Here is a 26,728-nt window from a genome sequence, read left to right on the forward strand (position 1 = left end):
CAGCTTGGTTTGAAGAAATCAACTGTGGGAGCAATTATTAGGAAATGGAAGACATACAAGACCACTGATAATCTCCCTCGATCTGGGGCTCCACGCAAGATCTCACCCCATGGGGTCAAAATGATCACAAGAACGGTGAGCAAAAATCCTACAACCACACGGGGGGACCTAGTGAATGACCTGCAGAGAGCTGGGACCAAAGTAACAAAGCCTACCATCAGTAACACACTACGCCGCCAGGGACTCAAATCCTGCAGTGCCAGATGTGTCCCCCTGCTTAAGCCAGTACATGTCCAGGCCCGTCTGAAGTTTGGTAGAGTGCATTTGGATGATCCAGAAGAGGATTGGGAGAATGTCATATGGTCAGATGAAACCAAAATATAACTTTTTGGTAAAAACTCAAGTCGTTGTGTTTGGAGGACAAAGAATGCTGAGTTGCATCCAAAGAAAACCATACCTACTGTGAAGCATGGGGGTGGAAACATCATGCTTTGGGGCAGTTTTTCTGCAAAGGGACCAGGACGACTGATCCGTGTAAAGGAAAGAATGAATGGGGCCATGTATCGTGAGATTTTGAGTGAAAACCTCCTTCCATCAGCAAGGGCATTGAAGATGAAATGTGGCTGGGTCTTTCAGCATGACAATGATCCCAAACACACCGCCCGGGCAACGAAGGAGTGGCTTCGTAAGAAGCATTTCAAGGTCCTGGAGTTGCCTAGCAAGTCTCCAGATCTCAACCCCATAGAAAATCTTTGGAGGGAGTTGAAAGTCTGTGTTGCCCAGCGACACCCCAAAACATCACTGCTCTAGAGGAGATCTGCATGGAGGAATGGACCAAAATACCAGCAACAGTGTGTGAAAACCTTGTGAAGACTTACAGAAAACGTTTGACCTGTGTCATTGCCAACAAAGGGTATATAACAAAATATTGAGAAACTTTTGTTATTGACCAAATACTTATTTTCCACCATAATTTGCAAATAAATTCATTAAAAATCCTACAATGTGATTTTCTGGATTTTTTTCCCTCATTTTGTCTGTCATAGTTGACGTGTACCTATGATGAAAATTACAGGCCTCTCTCATCTTTTTAAGTGGGAGAACTTGCACAATTGGTGGCTGACTAAATACTTTTTCCCCCCACTGTATCCACCTCAATTACCTCGTAACCCTGCACATCGACTCAGTACTGGTACCCCGTGTATATAGCCAAGGTATTTTTACTCATTGTGTATTTATTAATACTTTTATTATTACGTGTTATTATATTTATATTATTTCTCTATTTTCTTTCTCTCTGCCTTGTTGGGAAGGGCCCGTAAGTAAGCGTTTCACTGCTAGTCCACACCTGTTGTTTACGAAGCATGTGACTACTTTTCTATTATATATAATGTATTCTACTGCGCGACCAAGACACTACCAACTTTATATTAGTAAATACAGTCTATTATTACTATGCATACTTTCTCTTTTATTACTTGCTACAGTATTTTTGACCTTGACTATTTGTATTGTTTTTATTGATATTGATTATTGTTCTGCATTGAAGGAGCTGGCACATAAGCATTTCACTGCACCTTTTATACCTGCTGTAAACTGTGTATGTGACGATTTGTATTTTATTTTATTTGAAATGTCATCCTATTCCCTATATAGTGCACTATTTTTGACCAGGGCTAATAGTGCTCTGGTCAAAAGTAGTGCACTAAATACGAAATCGGGTACCATTTGGGACGCACACAGTCATATCTCCCAAATTACATCCCAGTTCAGACCTGACATCTGGTCCCCCTTCACACACTGAACTCTGGATAAACGGACACAAGATCATCAAAGTCAATGGTTTAATAGATCAGTAAACCAGCAGAAAAGTAGATCAAGTGTCAGTCAGTTAGAGCTACTTCCAGCCAGATGTATGGTACAGGTATGTTATGTATACATAATGTACTACAGTGGCTTGCGAATGTATTCACCCCCCTTGGCATTTTTCCTATTTTTTTATTTAGGGGCTTCATAGCAAAGGGGGTGAATACATATGCACGCACCACTCTTCCGTTATTTATTTTTTAGCTTTTTTTGAAACAAGTAATTTTTTTCCTTTCACTTCACCAATTTGGACTATTTTGTGTATGTCCATTACATGAAATCCAAATAAAAATCCATTTAAATTACAGGTTGTAATGCAACAAAATAAGAAAAACGCCAAGGGGAATGAATACTTTTGCAAGGCACTGTATATGTTGCTACCAGTAATTGGTTTCCACAGAAACACAGAAACATACATTTACATTTTAGTCATTTAGCAGACGCTCTTATCCAGAGCGACTTACAGTTAGTGAATACATATTTTTTTATACTGGCCCCCCGTGGGAATCGAACCCACAACCCTGGCGTTCCAAACACCATGCTCTATCAACTGAGCTACATCCCTGCCGGCCATTCCCTCCCCTACCCTGGACGACGCTGGGCCAATTGTGCGCCGCCCATGAGTCTCCCGGTCGCGGCCGGCTGCGACAGAGCCTGGATTCGAACCAGGATCTCTAGTGGCACAGTTAGCACTGCGATGCAGTGCCTTAGACCACTGCGCCACTCAGGAGTCAACATAGACACCCATACTGATTCCCACATCCCTATGAAGGAATATTATTTTCACACGGACAGCCCAGTGATTTTATTTGTCGTCGTGAATGTGTGAGTGCAGTCACAGATAACACTTCGTATTCGCTCCCTATACACTTGAGCCGGTGGGTGTGCACCTGCGTGTGTGTATGTGTGTGTTTGTGTGTATATGTGGCAGGGTACCAGTGTGTGCCTTACAGCGCTAACCTAGGCACAAAGCTCTTTAGTGTTAGTCAGATGTGTGAAATAGGATCTGTTGGCTGGAGATGACATTGTAGACTGATCCCACCCCAGTCACTGAGACTACGTCCCAAATGGCACCCTATTCCCTATATAATGCACTGTCCTGGTCAAAACTAGTGCACTACAAAGTGAATAGGGTGCCATTTGGGATGCCTGCGACTCAGTACGGTGCTGACAACAAAGAGCCATTTTACATTTTAGTTCTTTAACAGACGCTGTTATCCAGAGCGACTTACAGGAGCAATTAGGGTTAAGTGCCTTGCTCAGGGGCACATTCACAGATTCTTCACCTAGTCTGCTCAGAGATTCAAACCAGCGACCTTTCGATTACTGGCCCAAGGCTTTTAAACGCTAGGCTACCCCATATACACACACACACACACACCTGTCCCACATCCTAGACAGGGCTGTATTAGGAGACCCGAGTCAGAGTCAAGGTAAATATAACCATAGATTAGTCAGTCAGAGTCACAATAATAAAGATAACTTTGACACTTACAGACTGCTCCAGCATGCAGAGAACATGCGTCATGCAGAGAAGGGGAGCAGAGAAGGGGAGTAGAGTACAGAGAAAGAAGACAGAGAGAGAGGGAGACAGAGAGAGAGAGAAAGAAAGAGTAGAGGGCCATAGAGTAAAAGAGAAAAAAAAACATGTAAATAAAACAGGTGTGGATGTCTGTGGACAATGACACAAACTAACATAACTAAACATGACTAACAGTACTATGAATGACAACACGACTAGACAGCAGTGTCTTTGCAACCAGCCCTTCACTAGCAGATTAGCAAAGCTAATGTTTGCCTTCTACAACTGAACAGAAATAGGTGGCTATTCAAAACAACACACATAAGCTGTGTCTCAAATGGCACCCTATTCCCTATATAGTCCACTACTTTTGACCAGTAGTGCACTATATAGGGAATACAGTGCCATTTGAGACGCATACATTCTATATTTAGGCCAATATGCGTCTGTATCTACATCTGTACCTATGGAGCTTTGTAGACTACAGCACTGTTCATTTTCTTCTAGAACTGTACAGTGGGACTGTCAATGAAAGTATGGTTAGATGAATGTGTTGTGTTTGAACTGTTATACAATGGGTGGGTCTAATCCTGAATGCTGATTGGTTAAAACCGCATTCCAGCCGGTGTCTATTCCACAAGTTGCCACCGTCTAAATCTATGACGTTAAAATGCCTATTTACTCTGTTCCATCTGACTGCGCAATCCACTGTCTCATCAGCCCAGCCAGGCACTTTATAAACTTGATCTCCACTATAAAAAGCATCTAGACATTAACTCACATTTCTTTTAGACTAACATTTTGTTTTCAACAGCGGAGATTTGTATAAACCTTGCTGTCTGTCTCTCTGACATTTGCAACATTGTTTCAATATTGAAATTCGATCTCCAGTTGTCCCATAGTGATGAACGTGTCGGGAGTCGGGATGAGATAGAGAGGCAGGCATTGTTTTTCAGCTAGTCGAAATCATGAATCAGCTGACATAATTTTTATGGATATATACAAAAAAATGTAAATTAAAAACAGGTAAAATGAAACGCAGCTAATTTGCAGTCTTTCCAGCTTCAGTTTGAATTGATTGTGTTACTGTAGCTGTGTTGTTGGCCAGCTCCTCTGAACAACAGTGTCCTGATGAGTGAGCACATTTTCTATGCCAGGCGAAATTGCGCCTCATTTGCTCATTGTTATGGATGTATCCAAAAAAATGTCACTAGAAAACAGCTTAAGCAAATGCAAATGCAGCTACTTTGCTGTTATTCTGGCTGCACTCTTTGACGTGACTGTAAGTTAGCTGTAGTTAGCTAGCTAGCAAGCAAGGGATAAGAACGTTGCCAGCCAGTATGGCAATGGAACATTTAGAACGAATATGTTGGTAACCTGTTGTATAAAAGTGATAATGTCCTCGAAGCCGGTGTTTGGAGGATATATTGGCACGGTTTAACGGCCCTTGACAAATATATCCTCCAAACACCGGCTTCTCTGGCAGTATCACTTAAGTGGACCACTTCCCCACTGGGAGGCAATAGTAGGCTAAGCATGAGAGATTACCATGTATGCACAGCACAGTAATTAACCAACCACCAACCACCATTACTCCTCAACCCTCTGCGTCCTCGCCTCCTCTCATCTCCTTCTGCATTAACCTGGTCCCAGATCACTTTGTGATTTTGCCAAATCCATTGCTGTCCTGGTCAGTTGTCGTTACCCCCATATTCAAGTCTGGAGATTGTTTTATGGTCAATAATTATAGACCTACACGCAGTATACAAAACATTAACAACACCTGCTCTTTCCATGACATAGACTGACCAGGTGAATCCAGCTATGATCCCGTATTGATGTCACTTGTTAAATGCACTTCAATCAGTGTAGATGAAGAGGAGGAGACATGTTAAAGAAGGATTTCTAAGCCTTGAGACAACTGAGACATGGATTGTGTATGTGTGCCATTCAGAGGGTGAATGGGCAAGACAAAATATTTAAGTGCCTTTGAACGGGGTATGGTAGTAGGTGCCAGGCGCACCGGTTTGTGTCAAGAACTGCAACGCTGCTGGCTTTTTCTACTACACACAATACCCCATAATGACAAAGAGAAAAAAGGTTTTTAGAAATCTTTGCAAATGTATTAAAAATAAAATTGATTGGAAAGGATTTGGAAAGGCAAACACCTGTCTATATAAGGTCCCACAGTTGACAGTAAGTATTCAGACCCCTTGCTATGAGACTCAAAATTGAGCTCAGGTGCATCCTGTTCCATTGATCATCCTTGAGATGTTTCTACAACTTGTTTGGAGTCCACCTGTGGTAAATTCAATTGATTGGAAAGGATTTGGAAAGGCACACACCTGTCTATATAAGGTCCCACAGTTGACAGTGCGAAAACCAAGCCATGAGGTTTAAGGATTTGTTCGTAGAGCTCCGAGACCGGATTGTGTCGAGGCACAGATCTGGGGAAGGGTACCAAAAAATGTCTGCAGCATTGAAGGTCCCCAAGAACACAGTGGCCTCCATCACTCTTCAAATGAAGAAGTTTGGAACAACCAAGACTATTCCTAGAGCTGGCCGCCCAGCCAAACTGAGCAATCGGGGGAGAAGGGCCTTGGTCAGGGAGATAGTCATTCTGACAGAGCTCTAGAGTTCCTCTGTGGAGATGGGAGAACCTTCCAGAAGGACAACCATTTAATTTTTTTTATTTAACTAGGCAAGTCAGTTAAGAACAAATTCTTATTTACAATGACGGCCTACACCGGCCAAACCCGGACGACGCTGGGCCAATTGTGTGCGCCGCTCTATGGGACTCCCAATCAGGGGGTCTGTAGTGACGCCTCAAGCACTGAGATGCAGTGCCTTAGACCACTGCGCCACTCGGGAACCATCTCTGCAGCACTCCACCAATCAGGCCTTTATGGTAGAGTGGCCAGACGGAAGCCACTCCTCTGTAAAAGGCACATGACAGCCCACTTGGAGTTTGCCAAAAGGCACCTAAAGGACTCTCAGACCATGAGAAACAAGATTCTCTGGTCTGATGAAACCAAGATTGAACTCTTTGGCCTGAATGCCAAGCATCACGTCTGGAGGAAACCTGGCACCATCCCTACGGTGAAGCACGGTGGAGCAGCATCATGCATTGGGGATGTTTTTCAGCTGCAGGGACTGGAAGACTAGTCACGATCGAGGTAAAGATGAACAGAGAGAGAGATCCTTGATGAAAAACTGCTCCAGAGTGCTCAGGACCTCAGACTGGGGCGAAGGTTCACCTTCCAATCGGACAACGACCCTAAGCACACAGCCAAGACAATGCAGGAGTGGCTTCAGTCTCTGAATGTCTTTGAGTGGCCCAGCCAGAGCCCGGGCTTGAACCCGATCTAACATCTCTAGGGAGACCTGAAAATAGCTGTGCAGCGACGCTTCCCATCCAACCTGACAGAGCTTGAGAGGATCTGCTGAGTAGAATGGGAGAAACTCTCCAAATACAGGTGTGCCAAGCTTGTAGCGTCATACCCAAGAAGACTTGAGGCTGTAATCGCTGCCAAAAGGGCTTCAACAAAGTACTGAGTAAAGCATCTGAATACTTATGCAAATGTGATATTTCCGTTTTTTTATTTTTAATACATTTGCAAAAATGTCAAGAAACCTGTTTTTACTTTGTTATTATGGGGTATTGTGTGTAGATTGATGAGGAAAAAAACAATTTAATCCATTTTAGAATAAGGCTGTAACGTAACAAAATGTGTAAAAAGTCATGGGGTCTGAATACTTTCCGAATACACTGTATGTTTGGGGCAAATCCAATACAACACATTACTGAGTATCACTCTCCATATTTTCAAACATAGTGATGGCTGTATCATGTTATGGGTATGCTTGTAATTGTTAAGGACTGGGGAGTTTTTCAGGATAAAAAATTAACTGAATGGAGCTAAACACATGCAAAAGCCTAGAGGAAAACCCGGTTCAGTATGCTTTCCACCAGACACTGGGAGATTAATTCACATTTCAGCAGGACAATAACCTAAAACACAAGGCCAAATCTACACTGTAGTTGCTTACCAAAAAGACAGTGAATTTTCCTGAATGTTCCTGAGTGGCAAGACCTGAAAATGGTTGTCTAGCAATGATCAACAACCAATTTGACAGAGCTTGAATAATTTTTTTAAGAATAATGCGCAACTGTTGCACAATCCAGGCGTGGAAAGCTCTAATCGCTGTAATCGCTACCAAAGGTGCTTTTACAAAGTATTGACTCAGGGGTGTGAATACTTAAGTAAATTAGATATTTATGTATTTCATTTTCTATCAATTTGCTAAAATGTCTAAAAACATGTTTTCACTTTGTCATTATGGGGTATTGTGTGAAAATGGGTGAGAAAAAAACTACTATTTAATCCATTTTGAATTCAGGCTGTAACACAACAAAATGTGGAATAAATGAAGGGGTATGAATACTTTCTGAAGGCACTGTATAATAAACTGTCTTAACACTAATGCTGCTAAGGTCCTATTGCATTGCAAGTTTGTCACAAGCAGGAAAAAAAGGCCAATCAAAACATTGCAAATCTCAGTACAAGCGTGCATTGAAGGTTTTTGATCAGAAACCCGCATATTCATCACCATTGTTAAATTCTCAAGAAACACAATTTGTTAAGTTTTGAAGTTTTTGTAAATGTTCAAATGTAAAGCTTTTTCTGAAGCTCCTACCTTCCTTGACGGGAATTGCAGGTTTCTTCTGGCGCAGGCCCAGCAGGATGAAGAAGAGGACCAGGGGGATGAAGATCTCAAAGGCCAACACCCACTGTAGAGAGGGAGGGAGAGAGGGGGAGGGAGGGAGAGAGAGAGAGAGAGAGAGAGTTAAACCGCTGAACAGCTAAACCACTGTAGGTACAGAAGTTGTTTACCACAGTAAACAGCACACAGGTGTGGCTACAAGGTTGAATTTAGTTAGGTACTACTTTCTTTCCACCACTCCTTGTCGATTCTCATTTACTTGGTGATATATCAGCGTAGTGAAGGGATTGAGTTGACTTAACCCAGTGTCAGTTATTGATCCATTAAATCAGGGAGTTGGTGTGAAGGTTGTCCAGTTTGCTAAACAAGAACTATTGGCTCATGGACTGGGTGCCAAAACGGCCAGTGCTTTCCAAAGTGGTCTGCTACAGAAATTCCTGTATATACTTATGAAGAAAGGGGGGGTATAGAAGATGGAAGATGCAGCACTATATGAAACACCACACTCACACAAACAAATCAGGCCATCTGTGGTTACTACCTGGTGTATATTGGCAGGAAAGTAAACGAGCACTTTCAGTTTCACACGCATTGAGTTAACAGAGAAATCTAGTAGTGGAGCCATATCAGAAGAGCAAGACAGTTACAAAATAGAAACAAAAAACACATAAAACCAGCCATAAACAAAAGCATGTGCTAATGTCTAATTATCCTCTAAGGGGATTTTTTAAAAAACACTTCACATTTGTTGTTTTATTATGATATTTTTTTTGGGGGGGGGGTAGATCAGCTTTAATATTGCAGATAGATTGTAGTGTCACGGACGTTGAACTGGACCCCGGTGGAGCGGACTGCTCTGGTTCCGGAGTGGAGAGGGGCTGACGTCTGGGTCTGGACTGGAGCCGCTGACCGGAGCTGGACCGGGCACCGGTGGAGCGGACTGCTCTGGCTCCGGACTGGAGCTGCTGACCAGAGCAGGAACAGGCCGGGCCGGACTGGGAACACGCACCACTGGCTTGGTGCGAGGAGCAGGAACGGGCCGTGCTGGGAACACGCACCACTAGCTTGGTGCGAGACGCAGGCACGAGGTGTACCGGACTGGGAACTGACGTTAGAGATCTCCGACTGTACCAGTCTTTCACTCTCCTCGCCCAGTCCTCCTACCGTGAGGACTCCTCCCTGAGCCCCCACGAGTGCAGTGGTCGGGGCTCTTCTCCATCGATCCCCGACCACCCTTTTAGCCCCCCCAAAATGTTTTCTTGGGGCTGTCTCTCGGGCTTCTTCCTCGGCCGGCGCCTTCTGTGTTGCCGTTGCTCTTCTCTAAACCGGGCCTCCACTGTCTCCTCCCAAGGACGGCAATCCATCCCAGCCTGAATCTCCTCCCATGTCCAGGATCCCTTTCCGTCCAGGATCTCCTCCCATGTCCAGGCTGTCTGCTCCTGGGCACGCTGCTTGGTCCGTGTTTGGTGGGATCTTCTGTCACGGACGTTGAAGGACGGGTCAGACCAAGGCGCAGCGTGAAAGGCATACATGTTTATTTCACTGATAAACACACAAAACAAAACAACAAACCAACGAACCGTGAAGTCCTAAGGCTAAACACAAAACAAGCCTCTAACACGGAACAAGATCCCACCACTAATGAGTGCCAATAGGCTGCCTAAGTATGATCCCCAATCAGAGACAACGAGCGACAGCTGCTTCTGAATGGGAATCACACCCGGCCAAACATAGAACTACACAACCTAGAATCCAATATAGAAATACTAACATAGAACTCCACACCCTGACTCAACATACAAGAGTCCCATGAGTCAGGGCGTGACATGTAGCTTCCAATACATACATACATACGCACATACATACATACATATAAATACATATACATACATTTATTCCTTTATTACTTTCCAACCCTACCACCCCTCCCCTAATTGGAGTAAACGAGTGAACAACAACCCTTAGGCCTTTACTTCCTGCTTGTACACTACCGGTCAAAAGTTTTAGAACACCTACTCATTCAAGGGTTTTTCTTTATTTTTTACTATTTTCTACATTGTAGAATAATATTGAAGACATCAAAACTATGAAATAACACATATGGAATCATGTAGTAACCAACAAAGTGTTAAACAAATCAAAATATATTTTATATTTGAGATTCTTCAAATAGCCACCCTTAAGACAGCTTTGCACACTCTTGGCATTCTCAACCAGCTTCATGAGGTAGTCACCTGGAATGCATTTAAATTAACAGGTGTGCCTTCTTAAAAGTTAATTTGTGGAATTTCTTTCCTTCTTAATGCGTTTGAGCCAATCAGTTGTGTTGTGACAAGGTAGGGGGGGTATACAGAAGATAGCCCTATTTGGTAAAAGACCAAGTCCATATTATGGCAAGAACAGCTGAAATAAGAAAAACAATAGTCCATCATTACTTTAAGACATGAAGGTCAGTCAATACAGAACATTTCAAGAACTTTGAAAGTTTCTTAAAGTGCAGTCGCAAAAACCATCAAGCACTATGATGAAACTGGCTCTCATGAGGACCGCCACAGGAATAGAAGATCCAGAGTTACCTCTGCTGCAGAGGATAAGTTCATTAGAGTTACCAGCCTCAGAAATTGCAGCCTCAGAAATTGCAGCCCAAATAAATGCTAAAGTAACAGACACATCTCAACATCAACTGTTCAGAGGAGACTGTGTGAATCAGGCCTTCATGGTCAAATTGCTGTTAAGAAACCACTACTAAAGGACACCAATAAGAAGAAGAGACTTGCTTGGGCCAAGAAACATGAGCAATGGACATTAGACCGGTGGAAATCTGTCCTTTGGAGATTTTTGGTTCCAATCGCTGTGTCTTTGTGAGACGCGGTGGGGGTGAACAGATGATCTCCACATGTGTATTTCCCACCGTAAAGCATGGAGGAGGAGGTGTTATGGTGTGGGGGTGCTTTGCTGGTGTCTGTTATTTATTTAGAATTCAAGGCTCACTTAACCAGCATGGCTACCACAGCATTCTGCAGCGAAACGCCATCCCATCTGGTTTTGGCTTAGTGGGACTATCATTTGTTTTTCAACAGGACAATGACCCAACACACCTCCAGGCTGTGTAAGGGCTATTTTACCAAGAAGGAGAGTGATGGAGTGCTGCATCAGATGACCTGGCTTCCACAATCCCCCTACCTCAACTAAATTGAGATGGTTTGGGATGAGTCGGACCACAGAGTGAAGGAAAAGCACCCAACAAGTGCTCAGCATATGTGGGAACTATTTGTCCCAACTTTCAGCTCCATTCAACCCGTCCCATCTATCTCTTAACACCATCCATATTGGATTTCTATTTGCCATATATTTTTCAACTGTGCTGTGATGTTTCACAAAAGTTCTGAACCTTTCTATTCTCATTGTTTCTACAGATTGTAAATTGAAAATAAACAATTTTGCAAAAATTATTATTATATTATTGATCGATTGACTATGACTTTTCAGATCACCCAGTAGTTGTGATGTGTGATTTGAAGGAGTCAGGCGCAGGAGGGTAAATCACAGAATACAGAATTTATTCCAGAATCCAGAGTTACATAGAAATGCGTCAAACAGTACAGTGCGCAATACAGGCGCACTGGAACCAAACAGGCACACAGAGAAAAATACCCTGGCAATACAAAATACACAGAGCTCAACCGAGCTACACTCTCCTCACAATAAACAATGCACACAAGGACAAGGGGGCATAGGGAACACTTATACAAGTACTAATGCGGGTATATGAACCAGGTGTGTGTAATAAACAAGACAAAACAAATGGAATGATGAGATGAGGAGCGGCAGTGGCTAGAAGGCCGGTGATGACGAACGCCAAAGCCTGCCCAAACCAGGAGAAGAGGCAGCTTTGGAGGAAGTCGTGACAGTGGTGCTATCTGCAGGGTTAGCTCCAGGTAAATATATGTTGTTTTATTACTTTAATTTATTCAGTGCTGCTCTCTCTTGATTGACTTGCCAGTTGCCTCGATAGATAAAGGTTAAATAAAAAAAAGGGGGTCTAATTGTTCCTCCTTAGCCTCTCTATGAGAGACGCTGCCACTCTCTAAACATTCAATTATACGTGCCTTGAACCCAACAAAGTGATGATTCATAAATCACATCAAGAACGTTGAGGAATGGTAGCTACGGTTTATGCATGCTGATCAGTATTCAACAGCGAGAGAGAGAGAGAGAGAGAGACAGAGAGAAAGAGAGAGATAGATGCAGAGAGGAGGGAGTGTAAAGGAGAGAGGGGAGAGAGAGAGAAGAGAGAGAGAAAGCGAGAGAGAAGAGTGAAAAGGAATAATGAAAACAAGAGTGTGTGACAAAAGGACAGAGCGGTGTGCTGATTTTCTCTTCTCTCCCGAGTGTTCAAATAGCTGAAGGTCTCTCTGCGCTGCGGGAGTCTGTGTTCTCCTAGACAAGAGAAATCATTTGAGATGCAGACTCTGACCCTAACTCCATCCTCTGCTACAGTCTTCTCTGCTGGGACTCGCATGGCCCATATAGGCCAAGCAAGCCTCACTCTATGGGAGTGGCAAACACCGGTCACCTGAGGGGACATGGTGTGCGTTCCAATTGAGTCTCTATAGGCCCTGGTCAAAAGTAGTGCACTACATAGGGAATAGAGTGCCATTTGGAACGCAGTCAAGTTCTCCTCATCTATGCTGGTCACCTGGTCTAACCCTCTGTTTAATTAGATCTGTCCTGGTTTAAACCCTGTCCTGATTTCCCATTCTACAGCTGAAGTTCCCTGCATTGTTGGGTACAATGACTGATAATGCATATAATAAGCTTAACATTAACATACAAATGTTGTATGGACATGATGTAGGGCTTTGTTGGACAAAATAATGTTTATATTATAATGCAAAACACGTCACTTAAGGGGTAGTATGGAGATGAGAGTGTACTTACAGACAGACAGACTGAGGGTGGGATTGTAGTGCTGTGGGTTTAAGGGTCAGAGATGGTGTGTGTGGGAGACAGATGACGTTATTGACACAATGGGAGTGTAAGAGCACCAGTCAGAGTACACAGATTACCTCATACTACGGCATGGTGTCATGGTACCCAGCACCAGGGAAACAGTGCTCTCTCTCTCTCTCTCTCTGCATGGGAAACGTAAGTTAACATTGCCAAAGCAAGTGAAGTAGACAGTAAACAAAAGTGAAATAAATATTAGCAGTAAACATTACACTCAGAAGTTACAAAAGAATAAAGACATTTCTAATGTCATATTATGTATATATACAGTGTTGTAACAATGTGCAAATAGTTAAAGTACAAATGGGAAAATAAATGAACATAAATATGGGTTGTATTTACAATGCCGTTTGTTCTTCACTGGTTGCCCTTTTCTTGTGGCAGCAGGTCACAAATCTTGCTGCTATGATGGCACACTGGGGTTTTTCACCCAGTAGATAAGGGAGTTTATCAAAATTGGGTTTGTTTTCGAATTCTTTGTGGATCTCTGTAATCTGAGGGAAATATGTGTCTCTAATATGGTCATACATTTGGCAGGAGGTTAGGAAGTGCAGCTCAGTTTCCACCTCATTTTGTGGGCAGTGTGCACATAGCCTGTCTTCTCTTGAGAGCCAGGTCAGCCTACAGCGGCCTTTCTCAATAGTAAGGCTATGCTCACTGAGTCTGTACATAGTCAAAGCTTTCCTTAAGTTTGGGTCAGTCAAAGTGGTCAGGTATTCTGCCACTGTGTACTCTCAGTTTAGGGCCAAATAACATTCTAGTTTGCTCTGTTTTTTTGTAAATTCTTTCCAATGTGTCAAGTAATTCTCTTTTTGTTTTCTCATGATTTGGTTGGGTCTAATTGTGTTGTTGTTCTCGCTCTCTCTCTCTCGCGCACACACACACACACACAGTGCAAGAGCAAGGGCCACCTGTCCAATCACAGGCTGGATGCTGAGTGCAGTCACCGGAAAGAGGGAGGATGGATAAGTGACTGAGTGACAACGCAGGTGTGTGTGTGTGTGATGTACTCTCTTCACCCTGCTCTGTCCCAGTCGTCTCTTGTTCACAGGAGAGACAGCGGGGTCAGACATTCTGTCTCTGTGTCTATCTGTGAAGGTCATGACGGACAAACAGCTCTTTGACATGGTTCTCTCACAATGCACTGACACACTCAACAAAGCTTCCATTCTAAGATCCTGAGTAGTAAACACCATCGCTCTCTCTCTGTGTATACACACATGCATGAACAAACACATACAGTACACACACACACAGACACATGCACACACACACACTCAAACATACACACATGCATGCAAGCACACACGCGCGCACGCATGCACATGCACACACACACACACACACACACGCAAGCGCACACACACAAACACACAAACTGCAGGAAATCACTGTCCAGAGGGAGCGCTTGTTTCTTGCTAGAATTCCTCAAGCTTATTGATTTCCGTGCCCTGAAAGGACAAACACAAACTTTTCATTAGAATATTAAATAGCTTCCCTTCCGAATCAGTGACTTTGAAAGTGCCTGTTTGAGTTTTTCCTCCCCCAAATTTGCATGTAGAAGGTATATCTTCCATTATTTATAGGTGTGCCAATGCGTCTATCTGCAGCTGCTGTCCTCAATACTGAGTGCAGAGGTAGTTTACAGAGGTACAGGTTTACTGTAACACATACACGTGCACACACACACACACACACAGACACACACACACACACACTATAAAGAGATTCTGGGACTACAGGCTTCACAGGTAATCTGATGTCATTTAACAAACAACATCCCTCACCTCTGTAGTAGATACACTTTAGCACTAAGAAAATACCTAACAAACACTCACAAACTATCCACTATCTAGGCACCCGAACACCACTCAGATAGGGCCCTGACATGGTCTGCAGTCCACAGGAGGCTGCTGAGGGTAGGACGGCTCATAATAATGGCCGGAACTGAGTTAATGGAATGGCAATTAAGGTGCCACCAACCTCCTGTGCTGCAGTACCACACAAGATAAAAAACTAAACCCCACTTATTCCACTGACAAATCATCCAGCATAAAAATGGTTGGTGTTAAATATATTGTAGTGTCAAGGATCTCAACAAGTATAAAGCTATACCACAACATATTAAATAGCATTCCCCTTGCCTATATATTTATAGTATTCCCAAAGGTATCACTTCCTCAAATAAAGTGAGAATTCTCACTTTAGACAGGATTATTTCAATACTAACAACAAAAAGCAGTGAAACCTTAGTGTGTTTCTTTCCCACCCAGGGAGAGTCTAATGAATGGAAAGAGTGTGATTCAATAACAAGGACCAACAGAGAGAGAGAGAGAACAGGGAGGGATATATGATTTTAAAGTCCTAGGGAATTGCATTCCAGCCATGCCATGCAAACATTTCCCACTGAGTCATTGTACAGGCTGCGTTCCAAATGGCGCCCAATTCCTTATGCAGTGCACTACTTTTGACCAGGGCCCATAGGGCTCTGGTCTAAAGTTGTGCACTATATAGGGTATAGGGTGCCATTTGTGACGAGCCCACAATGTAGCCAATGTCTGAGATTTAAGGATGTGTGGGTGGGTGGGTGGGGGGAGATGGAAAAATGAAATGCCTGAATTTTGCAGAGCAGCTTATCCAAAGGGTTCAATCAGTCACTCAACAGGCAAATAGAGCACACAGTAGAGCCGGAATGGAACCATGGTCAATTGCACTGGATTGATTCTCCATACTACTAGGCCAGCTTGAGCCGCAGACCGACACTTATTTCCCCAGGGAAGGGCCCTACCTGACTGCTTAGAGGAATAGCCTTAGTCTATAAATAGTGTCTTCCTCTGACCTGCAGAATCAATCAAACATAGATTTGTTTATCTTCTTTTTTAATGGGCATTGGTGTTGATTGACTGGTTACTGATGACTGTGAAACTGGACTATCAGCGTTTGAACTGGAATTCATTTGTACGGGTCACCATGGCCACGTTCCAGGCTGACTAAATTGGAGACACATGTCAGTTCCCACAACACCTGGATACTGTAGGTGTTTATGTGCCCTTGAGCAAGGCACTTAACCCTAATTTGCTCCAGGGGCGCCGTACTACTATGGCTGACAACACATTTCAATGCACCTATCCAGTGTATGTGACAATAAAGACATACTTTTTGTAATGTGATATTATGTTAATACTGTATTATTCGGTAACCACATCATATGATATAGCAATCTGATGCCCGTCTGCACAGTCCATGACGGGGCACACAACCATTGGTTGATGGAATACAATGTCTGCAATGTAATCGGCCTGGATTGTGACCAATATTTCCAGTGGACACCTTCCTCTCTAAATGGGTCAGTGAAGGGACGTAGGGAGAAGAATGGTCCAATGTCCAGGCTGTAATGACCCAATTAGTAGTGGTTCATTAACAAATTCCAACAAAGGAAAAAAAAACACACCTAAGAATAATATTTTACCCAAATTATTTTACTCTCTCAATAACATACTGTAAGAAGTATACAAAGTTACAGTAGCTAGGTTTCCATCCAATTGGCGACAGATTTTCATGTGAATATTCGAAATTGTGCATAAAAACTATGTGCGCGCTCCCGGGTGGCACAGTGGTCTAAGGCACTGCATCGCACTACAGCCTCGGGTTCGATCCCAGGCTGTGTCACAGCCGGCCGTGACCGGGAAACCCATGTGGCGGCGCACAATTGGCCCAGTGTCGTCCGGGTTAGTGGAGGGTTTGGTCGGCTGGGATTTCCTTGTCTCATCGTGCTCTAGCAACTCCTTGTGGCGGGCCGGGCGTGTGCAAGCTGACTACGGTCGTCAGTTGGACGGTGTTTTCTCTGACACATTGGTGCGGCTGGCTTCCGGGTTAAACGAACAATGTGTCAAGAAGCAGTGTGGCTTGGCAGGGTCGTGTTTCGGAGGACGCATGGCTCTCGACATTCGCCTCTTCCGAGTCCGTAGGGGAGTTGCAACGATGGGACAAGATCGTAACTACCAATTGGATATCACGAAAAAAGGGGGTCATTTTTATATTTTTAACAACTATGTGTGCATTTCTCCACCAAATTTCATCAAATTGACTTGTTGTGGATAAAAGGCTGCGCGTGATGACGTAGTGCATGCGGTTAAATTCCCATGTACCGGATAAAAAAATTTAAGTTTATTTTTAATCTTTATTTAACTAGGCAAGTCAGTTAAGAACAAATTCTTATTTACAATGACAGCCTACACCGGCCAAACCCGGACGACGCTGGGCCAATTGTGCGCTGCCTAATGGGACTCCCAATCACGGCCGGTTGTGATACAGCCTGGAATTGAACCAGGGGGTCTGTAATGACGGCTCAAGCACTGAGATGCAGTGCCTTAGACCGCTGTGCCACTTGGGAGCCCTGTTAATTGTTAGTTAAAAGTTAATTGGGGTTCCATCGCATTTTCAACTCTACTGATTGTTTTGTAAAAAACAATGTTGCGTTATATAGCGAATGTGCCCACTCTGGTCTTGGCACGCTCGGCGCGCTCCAGCCAACAGCTCGGAGATACAGTGTGGGTAAGCTTGCCTACATGATGAGATTATTATGGACAAAAGAGCAAGATCATTTTTATTTGACTTCACAGTGTGGTGAAAGTGCATGGTGATTGATGCTCCTTCCCAATAAATATTGAGGGTCTTACTCTAGTGACATGATGATGTAGCCTAATAAACGGCATGCTTTCCCAGGTCATAGTGGGAGGACCACACAACATATCCATCGTGTGACTCCAAGGTTACGTCGATATGATGGTTATTATATCAATATTTGCGAATAAAGGAGTTTCCATCGCCATTTCTCGCATAATTAATTTTAGAGACACAAAAAGATCCCACCTTGTCTAGCGTATTTGGTTTTGTCGACATTTGGAAAGTTTACAGACAAATTTACTGATTCTATCGTGACATTTCTTATCTACTTTACTCGCTTAAAAAGGTTGGATGGAAACCTGGTTACTGAGCAGGAAGAAACGGGAGTATTTTCTGCTCAACTCTGCACATCTTTGTGTTGTTAATTACCAAGCAAACTGTGAGCATCACAAACAAACTTGGATCTTTCTGCTTGTGTATCTGTCGCTTTTAATCAATACCAGTCAACTCAGGACCACATGGGCCTTTATGCATGAAATATATCAAAATTAGCAGCTTCATCACAGCAATTAGTAGTGGAGATTCTGTCTCTGGGACCTTTCATTGTTTTACCCTGCAACTAAGAACAACTGAACACACTCTTGTACCCTCTATTCTGCGGTCTTCTACTTTCACTCTCTCTCTCTCTCTCTCTCTCTCTCTCTCTGCCTATCTCTCTTTCTCTCTCTGCCTCTCTCTCTCTGCCTCTCTCTCTCTCTGCCTCTATCTCTGCCTCTCTCTCTCTCAGCCTCTCTCACTGCCTCTATCTCTTTCTAGCTTTCTCTCTCTCTTACCTTCTCTCTCTACGTACAGTTGAAGTCGGAAGTTTACATACACCTTAGACAAATACATTTAAACTCAGTTTTTCACAGTTCCTGACATTTCATCCTAGTAAAACTTCCCTGTCTTAGGTCAGTTACGATCACCACTTTATTTTAAGAATGTGAAATGTCCGAATAATAGTAGAGAGAATGATTTATTTCAGCTTTTATTTCTTTCATCACATTCCCAGTGGGTCAGAAGTTTACATACACTCAATTAGTATTTGGTAGCATTGTCTTTAAATTGTTTAACTTGGGTCAAACGCTTCGGGTAGCCTTCCACAAGCTTCTCACAATAAGTTGGGTGAATTTTAGCCCATTCCTCCTGACAGAGCTGGTGTAACTGAGTCAGGTTTGTAGGCCTCCTTGCTCGCACACGCCTTTTCAGTTCTGCCCACACATTGTCTATAGGATTGAGGTCAGGGGTTTGTGATGGCCACTCCAATACCTTGACTTTGTTGTCCTTAAGCCATTTTGGCACAACTTTGGAAGTATGCTTGGGGTCATTGTCCATTTGGAAGACCCATTTGCGACCAAGCTTTAACTTCCTGACTGATGTCTTGAGATGTTGCTTCAATATATCCAGATCATTTTCCTTCCTCATGATGCCATCTATTTTGTGAAGTGCACCAGTCCCTCCTGCAGCAAATCACCCCCACAGCATGATGCTGCCACCCCCGTGCTTCTCGGTTGGGATGGTGCTTGCAAGCACCCCCTTTTTCCTCCAAACATAACGATGGTCATTATGGCCAAACAGTTCTATTTTTGTTTCATCAGACCAGAGGACATTTCTCCAAAAAGTACGATCTTTGTCCCCATGTGCTGTTGCAAACCGTAGTCTGGCTTTTTTATGGCGGTTTTGGAGCAGTGGCTTCTTCCTTGCTGAGCGGCCTTTCAGGTTATGGCGATATAGGACTCGTTTTACTGTGGATATAGATACTTTTGAACCTGTTTCCTCCAGCATCTTCACAAGGTCCTTCGATGTTGTTCTGGGATTGATTTGCGTCTCCTTCCTGAGTGGTATGACGGCTGCGTGGTCCCATGGTGTTTATACTTGCGTACTTTTGTTTGTACAGATGAACGTGGTACCTACAGATGTTTGGAAATTGCTCCCAAGGATGAACCAGACTTGTGGATGTTTACAATTTTTTTTCTGAGGTCTTGGCTGATTTATTTCGATTTTCCCACGATGTCAAGCAAAGAGGCACTGAGTTTGAAGGTAGGCCTTGAAATACATCCACAGGTACACCTCCAATGGACTCAAATTATGTCAATTGGCATATCAGAAGCTTCTAAAGCCATGACATCATTTTCTGGAATTTTCCAAGCTGTTTAAAGGCACAGTCAACTTAGTGTATGTAAACTTCTGACCCACTGGAATTGTGATACAGTGAATTATAAGTGAAATAATCTGTCTGTAAACAATTGTTGGAAAAATTACTTGTGTCATGCACAAAGTAGATGTCCTAACCGACTTGCCAAAACTATAGTTTGTTAACAAGAAATTTGTGGAGTGGTTGAAAAACTAGTTTGAATGACTCCAACCTAAGTGTATGTAAACTTCCAACTTCAACTGTATCTCTCTGTCTCAGTCTTTTTTTCCCAGCCTAGTTAGTTCTCAATGTGCCATTACAACTGAGATAATAATGCAGAGAGGACTAAGTTCCACAGGAACAGAACCACAGGTACATGGTCAGGTACTTGGGCCCCAGTCTTCAAAATAGGAGATTCTACTCAATTGAAGACAAGTCACAAAAATACACAGAACATCAAGTCTCCTGTAGCTCAGTTGGTAGAGCATGGCGCTTGCAACGCCAGGGTTCGATTCCCACGGGGGGCCAGTATGAAAAATGTATGCACTCACTAACTGTAAGTCACTCTGGATAAGAGCGTCTGCTAAATGACTAAAATATAAATTTCACCCCTCATTTCATCTGCTTTTCCACCTAGGTAATTGTGTTTATTTTTAGCTGGCATCTTTCCTTGTAGCCTATCTCTCCTCTGTTCTCTCCTCTGTTCTCTCCTCTGTTCTCTCACATAAAGGAGCTCGTTGCTGCTGCTGCTCTAACTGTCGTCTAATACAATGCAGCTTATCAATTATTAACGAGAAGCTCGGCACTCATTTGCAGGTCAATTATTAAGAGGGCTGATCATGAGAAAGCTCCGTTGATGGATCCACTGTGGGGCGCTCTATAGGACAGTAATGTGTGAGAGAAATGCCAGGTGTGTGTGTGTGGGTGTGTATGTACCTGGGGGTAGAGATTTGTGTGTGCGTGTTCACATCAAACAAGACAATAATGGTGGATTATGTGAAAGCACATCTCACTTTGACTGCTTTCGCAGCACACACACACACAGTTCAGTCCATCCATGTAATGCTTTGTAGCGTAAGTCATGATGTGGCAGGAAGGAAGGCAGCATCCCTGTCCATTTACCCAGCGTGTCACAACGTCGGAGCACACATGGCCCTAGCTGCCTTACCCTTCCTCCGCCACTGTCTCTCTGTCATAACACCAGCCCTCTACCACTGTCTCTCTGTCATAACACCAGCCCTCTACCACTGTCTCTCTGTCATAACACCAGCCCTCTACCACTGTCTCTCTGTCATAACACCAGCCCTCTGCCACTGTCTCTCTATCATAATACCAGCCCTCTGCCACTGTCTCTCTGTCATAACACCAGCCCTCTACCACTGTCTCTCTGTCATAACACCAGCCCTCTACCACTGTCTCTCTGTCATAACACCAGCCCTCTGCCACTGTCTCTCTTTCATAATTGGGGCGGCAGGTAGCGTAGTGGGTAAGAGCGTTGTGCCAGTAACCGAAAGGTCGCTGGTTCTAATCCCCGAGCCGACTAGGTGAAAAATCTGTCGATGTGCCCTTAAGCAAGGCACTTAACCCTAATTGCTCATGTAAGTCGCTCTGGATAAGAGCGTCTGCTAAGTGACTAAAATGTAAAATGTAAATAATACCAGCCCTCTACCACTGTCTCTCTTTCATAATACCAGCCCTCTACCACTGTCTCTCTGTCATAACACCAGCCCTCTGCCACTGTCTCTCTATCATAATACCAGCCCTCTGCCACTGTCTCTCTGTCATAATACCATGACAGCACAGCCTAGGCAGGATAAATCTCTCAGGTCTCTCCGTGCAGCGTTCCTCTCCTCTCAGGCTAAAAGCCTCCAACATGACAAGTATTATGTCAGTGTGGAATTGTGCAGTTGTCTCACGCTCATCTGACACACAGCACGATCCTGTCCCTGGCATTTACATTCACTGGCTTACTCTATCTTACACCCAATTTTAAAGTCCATAGAGTTTCATTAACAGCAACTTCTAATCAGGCAAATAAGAGAGAGAGCTGGCCTTATGTAAATATGAAGATCCGAAATAAAAATAACATCCCATCCTCCGGAGGGAGTTGGAGATTATCGTTTGCTGTTTGCTGCAGTATGCAAATGTGATAAGTGTCAGTGTGTGTGTGCTTGTGTGTGTGTGTGTGTTTTTGGCTGATGACAGGAAAAGTGAAAGTGGAATGTTAAGTACAGGTCAGCAGTCACACACACACACACACACACACACATCACATTCTCTTGTGTCTCACACCGGTGACATCAGCAACCTCCCTGTGTCACCATGAGAGAGAGAGAAAGCTCTTTCTCATCGACTGAGCCACAGAGCTTGCTTATAAAAATACCCTCTACCCAGCCCCACGGACCGTTTTTATACAATTACATCATCTCTGAGGCTCCAGATACTACATAACGACATCATCATGCAAAAAGCCCTTGATATAAATTTGACTTATTGCAAATGCCAAACTTTTATCACCATGCTACAAATCGTTTGGACACATTACAACACATCTCCATTGGGGTGTTTGCTCAGGAGCTGTAGCAGTTTAATCATACAGGGTTGCGGCCAGCCAGCGGAGCTCTGTTCTGTTCGAAGGTGTTAGGTAAACAGATTACAGTCTGGCAACACTATCACACAGCTACATGGGCTGGCCAACCTGAACCACACTGGTGCAGGGTCTGCGTCCCAAATAGCACCCTATTCCCTATATAGTGCACAACTTTGGTAGTGCACTAGGGAATAGGGTGCCATTTGCGATGAAACCAGGGAATGGTGGAAGTCAGCCACCTGCAGTGGGCAGCATCCCTGTCACGATCGTCAGGGAGAGACCAAGGCGCAGCGTTGAATGTGAACATATTTATATTTATTTAATGATCACACGATCAAAACAACAACGATAACGTGACGTCTACAGTATAACACAAACCAAATCAGAACAAGAAACCACAAACACAAAGTGAAAGACAGACAGTTAAATATGGCTCCCAATCAGAGACAACCAGCTGACACTCGTTGCCTCTGATTGGGAGTCACTCAGGCCAACATAGATAGACAACGACTAGAACCTAAACAAAATAAACACCCTGGCTCAACATACGAGAGTCCCCAGAGCCAGGGCGTGACAGTACCCCCCCCCAAAGGCGCGGACTCCGACCGCGCCAACCAACCACAACAGGGGAGGGACCGGGTGGGCACTCCGCCTCGGCGGCGGATCCGGCTCCGGACATGACCCAGGCACGGGTTGTGCTGGACTGACGACGTGCACCCCTGGCTTGGTGCGTGGAGGAGGAACGGGCCTTACCCGGCTGACGACGCACACCGTAGGCTTGGTGCGTGGAGCAGGGACAGGACTGGGCTGACGAAGCACACCACTGACTTGGTGCGGGGAGCAGGAACGGGCCGAGCCGGGCTGACGAAGCGCACCACTGCCTTGGTGCGGGGAGCAGGAATGGGCCGGACCGGGCTGACGAAGCGCACCCCTGACTTGGTGCGGGGAGCAGGAATGGGCCTTACCAGGCTGACGACGCACACCGTAGGCTTGGTGCGTGGAGCAGGGACAGGCCGGACCGGGCTGACGAAGCGCACCCCTGACTTGGTGCGGGGAGCAGGAATGGGCCGGACCGGGCTGACGAAGCGCACCCCTGACTTGGTGCGGGGAGCAGGAATGGGCCGGACCGGGCTGACGACGCGCACCACTGACTTGGTGCGGGGAGCAGGAATGGGCCGGACCGGGCTGACGACGCGCACCACTGACTTGGTGCTGGGAGCAGGAATGGGCCGGACCGGGCTGACGACGCGCACCACTGACTTGGTGCGGGGAGCAGGAACGGGCCGCGCCGGGCTGACGAAACGCACCACTGACTTGGTGGGAGTGGCAGGAACAGGCCGGACCGTACTGGGAACACACACCACTGGCCCTACGTGGGGAACAGGAACAGGCCGGACCGGACTGGCAACACACGCCAGTACCTCTCGCCGTGCCTCTACAACCTCCTTCCCCCTGGTGACCAGTGACTCCCGTAACCTGGCGGCCTCCTCTGCCAACCTGCTGGACCGCTCTATCGCGGCCTCCTGCTGCCCCGACGTCGTGAGCCCCCCCCTAAAAATGTTCTGGGGGTCTCTCCTCCCCGTGGGCCAGGCCTCCATCGTTCTCGCCCAACTCTCGCTCCTCTGTCTCCAACTCCCGCCATTCAGCTCCTCAATGGGCTTGACCCAGTCGAAGCTCTTCCTCAACTGGTCCCAAGTCCACCCTCTCTGCTCCTCACTAGGCTTGACCCAGTCGAGGTTGCCACGGAGATCTGCTAGCGATGGCTCCTGGACACGCTGCTTGGTCTGGTTTTGGTGGTTTCTTCTGTCACGATCGTCAGGGAGAGACCAAGGCGCAGCGTTGAATGTGAACATATTTATATTTATTTAATGATCACACGATCAAAACAACAACGATAACGTGACGTCTACAGTATAACACAAACCAAATCAGAACAAGAAACCACAAACACAAAGTGAAAGACAGACAGTTAAATATGGCTCCCAATCAGAGACAACCAGCTGACACTCGTTGCCTCTGATTGGGAGTCACTCAGGCCAACATAGATAGACAACGACTAGAACCTAAACAAAATAAACACCCTGGCTCAACATACGAGAGTCCCCAGAGCCAGGGCGTGACAATCCCTGCTGCTTTTACAGTTGTAATTTCCATTAAGCATTGAACATATTTCTAAAGGACTTGGGATTAGTGACTGGAAGCGAGAATTAAATTAGAGTAGATTTGTGGAGGTAGTTTGAGGTGAAAAAGAAAGAGAGAAAAAGTAACTAGTCAAGGGGACAGATGAGAGTGAAAGAGAGTCACCCAGAGAAGAGGTGTAGAATGGGGTCAAACGAGTGTCCACATCCCCCATCCCCCCTCCTCTATCACTAATTCATGCTAATGGGAGAGGTGGTCTCTAAGCCTGGGATGACAGGTGTGAGCCAGGACAACAATGAGCAGGTTACGTTCCAAACAACACCCTATTATAGTGCACTACTTTTGGCCAGGGCCCATAGGGCTATAGTCAAAAGTAGTGCACTATATAGAGAATAGAGTGCCATTTGGAATGTACACCAATACTCCTTCGTTCCACAAATCACTTATGAACGTGTCATATCCTGTGGAGAGGACTGATAACAGGAAGTGTGGGCACCGAATATCTGTTAGGCACATCCTGCTATGAATTACACATAGCATGAAAACCTGTTCATCTGTCCTGTACCTGAGCTCTGTCCTCTTAGTCTTAACAGTTTGTTGTCAATGTCTTAGTGTCTTTGTTTAATTGACCTGGTTAGAGCCTGTGGGCTTTTGATGACTGATGAGATAACAAAGAGCTTTCCAATATTATTTTCCCCTCCCAGACTTGCCAGATAAAAATAACAGAGAGAAAGAGAACTAGAGAGTGAGAGAACTAGAGATAGCTAGAGAGAGAGAACTAGAGAGGGAGGGGGGGAGTGCAAGAGTGCGAGAGAAGTGAACATTTTATAGAGAAAGAGAAAGTGATAGAGAGTGAGAAAGGGAGAGCGAGAGGAAAGGGAAGGCGAGAGAAGGAGAGATGCAGCGGGCTGGTCCCACCTTCACAGAGCGGAATCAATTTGTTTTCGGGCCCAACTAGGACACAAACAGAGCTCAGTTTGTCACTGAGGGAACAGCTTAATGAGGGAGTGAGTCTAGAACGATTAATGATGCTGATTATTATAGCTGCAAGCCTGCTGCTACAGAACAAGCAGGTAGGAAGGAAGGAAGGAAGGAAGGAAGGAAGGAAGGAAGGAAGGAAGGAAGGAAGGAAGGAAGGAAGGAAGGAAGGAAGGAAGGAAGGAAGGAAGGAAGGAAGGAAGGAAGGAAGGAAGGAGGAAAGGACAGTCATCAATGCCACATAGGCTTATGTCCAAAATGGCACCCTATTCCCTATATAGTGCACTACTTTTGTCCAGGGCCCACATACAGTAGGTATGTGCACTATATAGCAAATAGGGTGCAATTTTGGATGCAGTCACAAGCAGGCAGGGGGCTAGTTTGGCTACTAGCTAACATCTGGGAAACACTCCTGCAATGTTGGGTACAGCTGGAGTGTAATCATTAGTCCAAAAAGTTTTGTAACGGAAACAGTTTACTCCAAACGGAAAACGTTTAGCAACGAATAGGAGAGTTTCTATTGGACAAATTCAGGTAAGTCCCACCCTGTTTTGTTCCGTTTGATTATGTTTGGTTCCTAGTGAATTAATTAATGCACACCATCTCAAAACGTTTTGCAACTGAAAACGAAAACAGGCGTTTCTTATTATTGGACTTATTAGGTAGGTCCCTCCTTGTTTTGGCCTGTTTGCGTCCTTGTGGTTCCAAGTGAACACGAGTTGAATAGGCCAGAGGGTAAGATGATTTCACCATGGTGAAAACCGTTCAGCCTCCCTCCCTTCCTCACTCTCTTCTCTATTCTCTCTGTTTTTCTCCCTATCCTTAAATTCTATCGGCTCTACTGATGGAGTTTTCCTAGCTTTGATATGAAGTTCAAACACTCATACAGAATCGATGCTCCCTCTTCAACATGGCCACCTGAGACGGCAGGCTTTCTCTCTAACCATAGCTGTCTAATCTCCCTTTCCCCCTCTCTCTCTCCTTCAGTAAACCTCTCTCTCCTTCAGTAAACCTCTCTCTCCAGTAAACCTCTCCCTTCTTCAGTAAACCTCTTCCGCCAGGGAATAAGACCACCCTCAATAAATACAATTCCCTAAAT

At 44.7% G+C, this 26,728-nt stretch overlaps 1 protein-coding gene across 1 annotated transcript in view; it reads right to left on the minus strand.

Moving 5' to 3' along the window:
• The window catches only part of abca2 (ATP-binding cassette, sub-family A (ABC1), member 2), a 91,169-nt gene that overhangs the window by 36,826 nt on the left and 27,615 nt on the right, over positions 1–26,728 (minus strand). The window contains exon 2 of the mRNA XM_084176447.1: positions 8,087–8,180. Coding sequence (XP_084032573.1) covers positions 8,087–8,180 — 94 coding nt within the window. The remainder of the gene's footprint in view (positions 1–8,086; positions 8,181–26,728) is intronic.

This window comes from Coregonus lavaretus (genome assembly GCF_964263955.1).
Source record: "Coregonus lavaretus genome assembly, chromosome: 14".
In the NCBI taxonomy this organism is placed as follows: Eukaryota; Metazoa; Chordata; class Actinopteri; order Salmoniformes; family Salmonidae; genus Coregonus; species Coregonus lavaretus.